The 11,071-nt window shown below is 44.3% G+C and overlaps 1 protein-coding gene across 1 annotated transcript; it reads left to right on the forward strand.

Moving 5' to 3' along the window:
- The first annotated feature begins 8,797 nt into the window (after positions 1-8,797).
- On the forward strand, positions 8,798-10,862 carry HCAR2 (hydroxycarboxylic acid receptor 2). The gene has a single exon (XM_004023416.6). The coding sequence runs from the start codon at positions 8,869-8,871 to the stop codon at positions 9,958-9,960; it is 1,092 nt and encodes a 363-aa protein (XP_004023465.2). The 5' UTR covers positions 8,798-8,868; the 3' UTR covers positions 9,961-10,862.
- The last annotated feature ends 209 nt before the right edge of the window (positions 10,863-11,071 follow it).

Below are 11,071 nucleotides of genomic sequence, written 5' to 3' on the forward strand. Positions count from 1 at the left end.
AGCGTGTGAGATGAGTGTTATCGTGTGGTAGTATGAGAATTCTTTGGCATTGCCTTTCTTTGGGATTAGAATGAAAACTGACCTTTTCTAATCCTGTGGCCACTGCTGAGTTTTCCCAATTTGCTGGCATCTTGAATGCAGCACTTTCACAGCATCATCTTTTCCGATTTGAAATAGTTCAGCTAGAATTCCATCACCTCCACTAGCTTTGTTCGTAGTGATGCTTCCTAAGGCCCACTTGACATTCCAGGATGTCTGGCTCTAGGTGAGTGATCACATCATTGTGATTATCTGGGTCATGAAGATCTTTTTTGTACAGTTCTTCTGTGTATTCTTGCCACCTCTTCTTAATATATCTTCTGCTTCTGTTAGGTGCAATGGCACCCCACTCCAGTACTCTTGCCTGGAAAATCCCACGGACGGAGGAGCCTGGTGGGCTGCAGTCCATGGGGTCATTAAGGGTCGGACACAACTGAGCAACTTCACTCTCACTTTCACTTTCTGTATATTCTTGCTACCTCTTCTTAATATATCTTCTGCTTCTGTTAGGTCCACACCATTTCTGTCCTTTATTGAGCCCATCTTTGCATGAAATGTTGCCTTGGTATCTCTAATTTTCTTGAAGAGTTCTCTAGTCTTTCCCATTCTATTGTTTACCTCTATTTCTTTGCACTGATCACTGAGGAAGGCTTTCTTATCTCTCCTTGCCATTCTTTGGAACTCTGCATTCAGATGGGTATATCTTTCCTTTTCTCCTTTGCATTTTGCCTCTCTTCTTTTCTCAGCTATTTGTAAGGCCTCCTCGGACAACCATTTTGCCTTTGCATTTCTTTTTCTTGGGGATGGTCTTGATCCCTGTCTCCCATATAATATCATGAACCTCTGTCCATAGCTCCTCAGGCACTCTATCAGATCTAATCCCTTGAATCTATTTGTCACTTCCACTGTATAATCGTAAGGGATTTGATTTAGGTCATACCTGAATGCTCTAGCAGTTTTCCCTACTTTCTTCAATATAAGTCTGAATTTGGCAATAAGGAGTTCATGACCTGAGCCACAGTCAGCTCCTGGTCTCGTTTTTGTTGACCTTAGAGAGCTTCTCCATCTTTGGCTGCAAAGAATATAATCAATCTGATTTTGGTGTCGACCATCTGGTGATGTCCATGTGTACTGTCTTCTCTTGTGTTGTTGGAAGAGGGTGTTTGCTATGACCAGTGTGTTCTCTTGGCAAAACTCTATTGGTCTTTGCCCTGCTTCATTCTGTATTCCAAGGCCAAATTGGCCTGTTACCCCAGGTGTTTCTTGACTTCCTACTTTTGCATTCCAGTCCCCTATAATGAAAAGGGCATCTTTTTTTTGGGTGTTAGTTCTAGAAGATCTTATAGGTCTTCATAGAACCATTCAACTTCAGCTTCTTCAGCATTACTGGTTGGGGCATAGACTTGGGTTACTGTGATATTGAATGGTTTGCCTTGGAAACGAACAGAGATCATTCTGTTGTTTTTGAGAATGCATCCAAGTACTGCATTTTAGACTTTTTTGTTGACTATGATGGCTACTCCATTTCTTATAAGGGATTCTTGCCCACAGTAGTAGATATAATGGTCATCTGAGTTAAATTCACCCATTCCAGTCCATTTTAGTTCACTGATTCCTAGAATGCTGATGTTCACTCTTGCCATCTCCTGTTTGACCACTTTCAATTTACCTCGATTCATGGACCTAACATTCCAGGTTCCTATGCAATATTGCTCTTTCCAGCATCGAACTTTACTTCTATCACCAGTCACATCCACAACTGGGTGTTGTTTTTGCTTTGCCTCTGTCTCTTCATTCTTTCTGGAGTTATTTCTCCACTGATCTCCAGTAGCATATTGGGCACCTACCAACCTGGGGAGTTCATCTTTCCGTGTTCTATCTTTTTGGCTTTTCATACTGTTCACGGGGTTCTCAAGGTAAAAATACTGAAGTGGTTTGCCATTCCCTTCTCCAGTGGACCACGTTTTGTCAGAACTCTCCACCGTGACCCGTCAGTCTTGGGTGGCCCTACACAGCATGGCTCATAGTTTCATTGAGATAGACAAGGCTGTGGTCCACACTGGTGATCACATTGGTTGGTTTTCTGTGATTGTGGTTTTCAGTCTGTCTGCCCTCTGATGGAGAAGGATAGAGGCTTATGGAAGCTTCCTGATGGGAGAGACTGACTGAGAGGGAAACTGGGTCTTGTTCTGAAGGGCGGGGCCATGCTCAGTAACTCTTTAATCCAATTTTCTGTTGATGGGTGGAGTGACCAACATGGAGTAGCTCTATTTCTTTTTTTAAATTACTATTATTATTTTACTTTCTGACCATGCTCTACAGTAGTGCCCTGACCAGGGATCAATTCCACGCCCCCTGCATTAGAAATGTGAAGTCCTAACTGCTGGATCACCAGAGAAGTCCCTGGAGCAGCTCTACTTCTATTCATCCTTATTATTATATTGTATTAGCTCTTATTAAAACCTTGATAAATACTGCCAAATTACTTAACAAAAAGGCTGAACCAACTTAGACTCCCCTGATAGTGCATGAAAAAGCCTTCTTCCACACTCTCGCCAATGGGCCCTTGTTTGGTTTGTTTAACAAGCATTTTGTTTTTCTTCTTTTTTGTAAAAACCAAACAAAAACTTTCACTTCTTTAAAGTGATAAAGTCTGGCTTATCAGTTTTGTTTGTGTGTGTGTTTGATGTACCTAGAAAGGCTCTGCCTAAGCCACAGTCATGTTGAATTACCCTTAGGATTTCTTAAAAGAGTTTTATATCTTATGTTGAGGTTTATAATCCATTTTGAGCTCATTTCTGTGTCCAGTTCAAGGAAAGGACCCAACTTCATTCATTTGTCTATTTAGTCATCCAGTAGAAATGGCAACCCATTCCAGTGTTCTTGCCTGGAGAATCCCAGGGATGGGGGAGCCTGGTGGGCTGCCATCTATGTGGTTGCACAGAGTCGGACGCGACTGAAGCGACTTAGCAGCAGCAGCAGCAGCACTTATTGAACAGATGATTTTTTCTCCCATGGATTTGTCTTAGCACCCTTGTTGAAAATCAGCCAACCGTACGACTTCCTTGGTGGTCCAGTGGCTAATGCAGAGGGCCTGGGTTCAATTCCTGGTCAGGGGACTAGATCCCACATGCAGCAACCAAGAGGTCAGGCATCACAACTAAAGTTTCCACACGCCACAGTGAAGATCGAAAATTCCAAGCACCACAACTAAGGTTCAGCACAGCCAAATAAATAAATAGATACTAAAAAAAAAAAAGATGAAGAAAATCATCTGACCATAAATGCAGGAGTTTATTTTTGAACTCTCAATAATCTTGCTCTATTGATCTATACATCTATTCTTATGCCAGAATCACACTGTCTTGATTATTATAGATTTGCAGTCAAGCTTTTAATTGCAAAATGTGAGTCCTCCAACTTTGTTCTTCTTTTTCAAGATTATTTGGTTATTCTGGTTTGCCCTCAGACTTTTTAAGTTAAATTTAACACTGTGTTTCAAAACTCTGAAATACCCTTCTCCTTCCTTTTAATGTCTCTGCTAGTCAGTATTGCCAGCTTCCTCTGCCCACTAACTTTCGATTTCTCCGACTTTATCCTCTTCATGGGAGGTCCAAATGTCTCTCCTTTCCCAAATGTCCCAACTCAATGTTATTTATTACCTACAGAGTCCAGGTCCCCCCAGATAGCACCAGTGAACTGTGCTTCCTGAACCCCCACCCTTATGTGGCCTCTCCCTGTGAAATATGGACTGACTCAGTGACTTGCCTTGGCCAGTAGAATGTGGTACAGGTGATGTCCTGGGATTTCCGAGCCATGGCATTAAGAAGGTCTGCATCTCTGTGCTCCCAATGCCAGGGGCCCGGGTTCGATCCCTGGTCAGGGAACTAGATCCCACATGCCATAGCTAAGTGTTGGCATACTGTAACTAAAACCTGGTGCTGTGGAAGGAAGGGAAGAAAGAAGGGAGACAGAGAGAAAGAAAGAGACTCTGCTTGTGTGCTTTTGGAAATGTTGAGTAGCCTTGTAAGAAGTCCAGCATACTCAGTGGAAAGAATATGTGAAGAGGCTGTGCACAGATGCCATAGAGAGACACAGACCATATGAAGACGAAGAGATGCCCAGGCATCCCAAGTGGCATGAGTGAGCTTCCCTGCCACCTAAGAGACCCCAAACAAGGACTGACTAGCTAAGCTCAGTCAAGCCATGATAATACAATGGTGACTCTTTTTCTTTTTTTTTAACAGTGACTGTTTCAAGCCACTAAATTTTGTGGTGGTTTTTGAAATAGTAATAGATCACTGAAACAGAAACCTCGCTACGTTCAACGACAAACAGTGAGAGCGCCGAATTCTAACCACTAGACCACCAGGGACAGATGAATAAACAACAAAGCCCTATTGCACAGTGCAGGGAAATATACCCAATGTCTTGTGATAAATCAGAATGGAAAAGAATATGAAGAATATATATATGTATATGTATATATATATATATATGTATAGCTGAGTCATTTTGCTATACAGCAGAAATTAAACACAACATTGGGTTTCCCTCGTAGCTCAGTCGGTAAAGAGTCTGCATGCCAATGCAGGAGACCCAGGTTCGATCTCTGGGTCAGGAAAATCCTCTGGAGACGGAAATGGCAACCTGCTCCGGTACTCTTGCCTGGAGAATCTCGTGGACAGAGAGGTCGCAAAGGGTCGGACACGACTGAGCGACTAAACCGCCACCACCAAACACAACATTGTAAATAAACTATACTTCAACAAGAATTAAAAAAAAAAAAAGACAAACCATGAATTAACCTCTCTAAGCCTCAGGTTTCCGATCTGTGATCATAACAGGGCAACTCCTCATGGGTTTCTGAGAAGATTAAATGAGATCATGTATGTACAGCTCTTAGCCACATGCCTGGCACAAAGCAAGCAGTTGGTAAATGAAAGCTATTGTTATTTTTAATTTTAAAAAGTAGTTCCATCCTGCTCTGGGGCACATTCCAGTTGTGATAAGAGAACTAAGAAGGGAGATTTGAGTTAATGGTGAAGTCATAAATGTTAAGTGGAGTTCCCCCAAACTTGGTGGAATCACTGCCTGAGCTGTTGAAATGAATCACTAAAACAAGTTTCTGTACAACTCATGCACTTGTAAGAAAAAAAAAATGCATAAAAGGAAGACAGGAGCAAGACAAAACATGCCCATGACACGGTGGTAAGACTGGGAATTCCACAGCAGGGCCAGGCTCCAGGGAGGCCGGGATTGACACTCTTTCTGAGCAGTTGTGAACTTGGGTTTAGAATCCTAGAGCTGGAAGGGATCTGGAAGATGGTCCCATCTTCCACATTACATATGGGAAATTCAGGGGTTAAGAGGTTTCATGGGTAATGATGGAGCCAGGAAAAAGCATCCAGGGCCTCCAACTTCTCTCTCTCTCTCTTTTTTTTCCAAATGAAGCAATATCCATTCTTGTTTTTTCCTAATTTTATCCAAATATTATGAAATTATAAAACTTTCAAAGGTGGACAGAGTGGGGGAAGGGGAGGGTGGGACGAATTGAGAGAGTAGCATTAATATATATACTCTGCTGCTGCTGCTAAGTCGCTTCAGTCGTGTCCGACTCTGTGCAACCCCATAGACGGCAGCCCACCAGGCTCCCCCATCCCTGGGACTCTCCAGGCAAGAACACTGGAGTGGGGTGCCATTGCCTTCTCCGATATATACACTACCAAGTGTGAAATAGATAGCTGGTCGGAAGCTGCTGTAAAGCACAGGGAGCTCAGCTCAGTGCTCTCTGATGAACTCGAGGGGTGAGAGGGAGGCTCAAGAGGGAGGGGATATATTTATACTTACAGCTGATTCACATTGCTGTACAGCAGAAACTAACACAGCATTGTAAAGCAATCAGCCTCCAATTAAAATTTTTAAAAGTAATAAATAAAAATAAACAGACAAATAACAGTTTATGAGGGGAAAAAAGAATTAGGAGATTGCAATTGACATACACACACCATGTATAAAATAGGTAACTAATGAGAACCTACTGCACAGCACAGAGAACTCTACTCGGTGCTCTATGGGGACCTAAATGCGAAGGAAATCCAAAACAGAGGGGATATATATATGTCCTGATAGCTGATTCAGTTTACTGTACAGTAGAAAGTAACCCAACATTGTAGAGTAACTATGAAGTGAAGTGAAATCGCTCAGCTGTGTCCGACTCTCTGTGACCCCCTGGACAGTAGCCTGCACCAGGCTCCTCCATCCATGGGATTTTCTAGGCAAGAGTCCTGGAGTGGGTTGGCAAAAATTAAAAACAAAACAGAAAGAAAACCTTACAAAGGGAAGATCCCTTGCAAATTCCAGCTCCCGGAAATAACTATTGTGAATAGTTGGATTTTCTGACTCTTAGCTAATAAAGGCCCTTAGGGTTACTTTCTGAATGTCACTGACAAGTCCACATTCATCTGAGAAAGGAGCAGGATATTGATAGGCATCAAGGACAGGAAACAAATGCTAGTCATTTCACTTGATTCTTACCACACCCACACAATGTGACCTCAGTCTGGTGCAGCCTTACAGATGGGGCAATAATACAATAAGAGGCAGTGTAGTGTATTGGTTAGGGATGCAGGCTTTGAAGCCAGTGCCAGATTCAAATCTTATGATCTGTGTAGCCTTGACTATGTATATGGCCAACTTCTGTGAGCTTCACTTTCCTCATTTCGAAATAAAAGTCAGTAGTAGTCCCTCCCTCATGGACTGAAGTCAGGGGGAAACAAGTGAATGTATTTAAAGCACTGAGCATGCCACCCGACATGCAGGAAGCTCTCCCTAGCATGACTGCCCACGTCATCTTCATTACCGTCTTCATCATCAAGTGCCACTGCTCCCTACGTGAGCCTAACATTAGATCATCTTGACTCCCGTTTACTGGGAGGAGTCTACAAACCCCTGTGGCAGAACCTGGCTGTGAAACTAAATAAACAAATGTCTGGGACTTCCTGGTAGTCCAGTGATTAAGACTCTACACTTCCACCGCAGAGGGAGCAGGTTCGATTCCTGGTCTGGGAACTAAGATCCCTCATGCTGCATGATGTGGCCAAATTTTCAAAGATAAAAATAAACAAATGTCTTAGTTCTCACTCAGAGTAGAAGCAACACAACTGAGAACCTCTTGCACAGCAAGAATTCATCAGACCAAAATATTCCAGGGTAGAAATGTTCTGTGAGGACTTATATACCCAATTATACTGAAAAGCAAGAAAATGATGTGTGAAATGGTGACCTCCTGCAAGGCAGAGTTCAAAGTCTTCTTAGGTCCTCAAAGTTTAATTTTGTAAAAATGGAGGTTTTTAAAATATCACGCACATTGGGCTTCGCTGGTGGCTCAGTGGTAAAGAATCTGCCTGCCGATGAAGGAGACATAGATTCGATCTCTGATCTGGGAAGATCCCATTTGCCGTAGAGCAACTAAGCCCATGGGCCACAACTACTGAGCCTGTGTGCTAGAGCCTGGGAACTGCAACGACTGAACCCAAGTGCCACAAGTACTGAAACCTGGCACCCTAAGGCCTGTGTTCTGCAACAAGAGAAGCCACTGCAAGAAGCCTGAGCACCACAACTAGAGAGTGGTCCGCACTCAAAAGCCAGAGCAGCAGTGAAGACCCAGCACAGCTAAAATTAAGTAAAATGTATTTTTTAAAAAATCTATAAATAAATAAAAATTTAAAAAATCGAAAATATCATGTACATTGTGAGGGAGGTTGTATATGGGGACAGCTGGTAAACAAGAACTCACTGTACTTTCTGCTCAGTTTTGCTGGGAATTTAAAACTGCTCTAAAAAATAAAGCTTATTAATTTTAATAAATCACATCCTTACTGATAAATTACTAACTTGAGCATGGAGGCATCTCAAAATCTAACACAAACAAAGGAAAAACCCAACTTATTGTAACATACCACTGGCAACCCAAACTGGGTTCAAGTTTTCAAGCATCTTATGAAATGGCATGCCGCTCTCAAATAGCTTCCCCCCACCCCTCCACCCCTCCACCCCCACCCCCCCACCTCCGCCTTAGCTGGGAATTAATTGCAGCATTCTGGTGTAGAAAGGCAATCCATGCTTGTACGGGAAAGATGGCCTGGAAACATCAAATGCAACATATCTGTCCTCATAAAATACTGCTGCTGCTGCTGCTAAGTCGCTTCAGTCATGTCCGACTCTGTGCGACCCCATAGACGGCAGCCCACGAGGTACTAGACAATTACTATTCTCTTGGCCTTCTGACCCCCCTCAAAAATCACACACACACTACCATTTCTTAAAACACATGCCTGCAAATATTCCATGCAAATTCTTCATGCTTCTGTTGAGCACAGTAAGTTAATATTGCTGTTGTTGTTTTGTTCATTATGCAAGGCAACCACATGACTATGAATTAATTCTCCTGTGCTAAGTATTCAGTATACGGGCACACAGGCTTACACATTTCAGTAATTCACAATGACAGTCGGCTTGCCCAAGCATATTCTTTACATTTAGAAAATTTTTTGGGTTCCTGTCTCCCCGGGGGGATTTTTTTTTTTTTTATTTCTTGTTTATGCAAACAGCAGGTTGCACAAGAGCCTTGCTGGCTTCTTTTTTTTTTTTTTTTTTTTTTTCTTAAAGCGATTTCGTAGTTTCCTGGTAACCATTCAGTCATCTGTTTCAACACTCTGACATGACATAAAGGCAAGCGCTGAACCACAGGTTCGTCACTCAGACCTGCACCTCGTTCTCCGAGCCTTGACTAGGTGAGCTGCTCCCTGGCGCCAACGCGATTCACTCATGAACCCTTCCCAACTGCAGAATCATTTTCTGAAAATAGGCGAAAAGAACTGCTGTGTGTTCCGTGATGACTTCATTGCCAAAGTGCTGCCGCCGGTCGTGGGGCTGGAGTTCGTGTTCGGGCTCCTGGGCAATGGCCTTGCCCTGTGGATTTTCTGCTTCCACCTCAAGTCCTGGAAAGCCAGCCGGGTTTTCCTGTTCAACTTGGCCGTGGCTGACTTTCTCCTGATCATCTGCCTGCCGTTCCTGGCGGACAACTACGTGCGGAGGTGGGACTGGAAGTTTGGGGAGATCCCCTGCCGGCTCATGCTGTTCATGTTGGCCATGAACCGCCAGGGCAGCATCATTTTCCTCACTGTGGTGGCCGTGGATAGGTACTTCCGGGTGGTCCATCCCCACCACGCCCTGAACAAGATCTCCAATCGGACAGCGGGCATCATCTCCTGCCTCTTGTGGGGCATCACCATTGGCCTGACGGTCCACCTCCTGTACAGAACGAGGTTGATCGAGAATCAGGGTTCGAAACTGTGCAGCAGCTTCAGCATCTGCGATGCCTTCCGCTGGCACGATGCCATGTTCCTCCTGGAGTTCTTCGTGCCCCTGGGCATCATCCTGTTCTGCTCAGTCAGAATCGTCTGGAGCCTACGGCAGCGGCAAATGAACAGACACGCCAAGATCAAGCGGGCTATCAACTTCATCATGGTGGTGGCCATTGTCTTCATCATCTGCTTCCTGCCCAGCGTGGCCGTACGCATACATATTTTCTGGCTCTTGCGCAAGGCTGGCACGGAAAACTGTGACATCTATCGTTCAGTGGACCTGGCGTTTTACATCACCCTCAGCTTCACCTACATGAACAGCATGCTGGACCCTTTGGTGTACTACTTCTCCAGCCCATCTTTCCCCAACTTCTTCTCCACCTTGATCAACCGCTGCCTGCAGAGGAAGGGCCCGGATGAGTTGGATAACAACCGCAGCACCAGCGCCGAGCTCACAGGGGATCTGAGCACTACCAAGAACGTTCCCGAGGCTTTGATGTCCAATCTCAGTGAGCCGCAGAGCCCCTCTTATCTGAATCCAGTCTCCAGTTAAAAAAGCCAATCCGAGAAGGGAGAAGATCATCAAGGACCAGGATTTCTGGAGAAGCAGTTTGGCTGCTGCACGGAATAACAGAGCCTTGGTCTGTGGTTTCCCAGAACTTCCAGATTCGGAGAAGCAGATTTAGGGCATCGGTGTGACAGCGTGGGCTGCCTGCCTGTGGCGTGTCTCCACAGGAACCTTGGGGAATGGAGGATGAAGCTTCCAGGTGTCTAAGATTTCTGTTCAGTCTTGGACACTTGCAGAACTGAAGATGGCAAAACTGTCCACATTTCTGCTGCTGGAGTGTTGGAGCCACAGAGAGGCCCACTGGCACCTGGGACTCAACAGGCCTCTTCCTGTCACCTGCCTGAGACTTGTTTGGTTCTCAGCTCCTGGAGCAATGTCTAGCTTCTTGTGGGCTCCCACTGGGATAAGGAAAGCTGTGATTGGAGGGGAATTATTGCATCTGAAGGGAGCCCAAGCATCATGAAACAAGCCAGGAGGTCACCTGGGTTCAGTGGAACCGATCCTTCTTTCAGCCATGATTTAGCAGAAACAGACCAGATAGAGAGATTCATGAGCTTCCGTTAGTATCTGAGTTTCCAGTGGTGGTAAGAAGGGGCTTTGCCCCAGGAGGATCTGAGCAGAACAGTGTTACTAAGCAAAAGGAAATGACATTTATGTTACAACCTGCAGCCAATCCATTCCTCTTCTGTTTACACTAATTTGAAGGTTGAGCAGTTAAAAAGGCTCCAGGGAGAAAGCAGCTTCCCATCTCTGTTTGCTTTTATCACTCAAAGGGAAATGCTGTCCTATGGTTAGAGGGGGGAGAGATTTCCTCCTGGTTCATTTGCTTGTGTTTCTGTTCTTATAAGAAATCTACCCCTTCAATAAACTTTGATATGAGACACATAGTCTGGTGTTGCTTGTGTCTGGGTGATGGTTCACAGACATGGACTTCTTACTTAAGCGGAGACCTTTATGGGTGGTTAACTGTGCCCTGGAAGAAAAAAAAAATACCATATACTGTAAAGTGTAAGAAAGGGATGTGGAATCTGAGCCACAACATGAGGTAGTTAAGTCAAAAATTACATATGCGTTAGAACAAGGATGGGAAAGAGTT

The sequence above is a fragment of the Ovis aries genome, chromosome 17, assembly GCF_016772045.2.
Source record: "Ovis aries strain OAR_USU_Benz2616 breed Rambouillet chromosome 17, ARS-UI_Ramb_v3.0, whole genome shotgun sequence".
Classification (NCBI taxonomy): domain Eukaryota; kingdom Metazoa; phylum Chordata; class Mammalia; order Artiodactyla; family Bovidae; genus Ovis; species Ovis aries.

Excerpts from the sequence above, each read along its gene's own strand:
- HCAR2 (XM_004023416.6), top strand. The coding sequence starts at position 8,869 with ATGAACCCTTCCCAACTGCAGAATCATTTTCTGAAAATAGGCGAAAAG.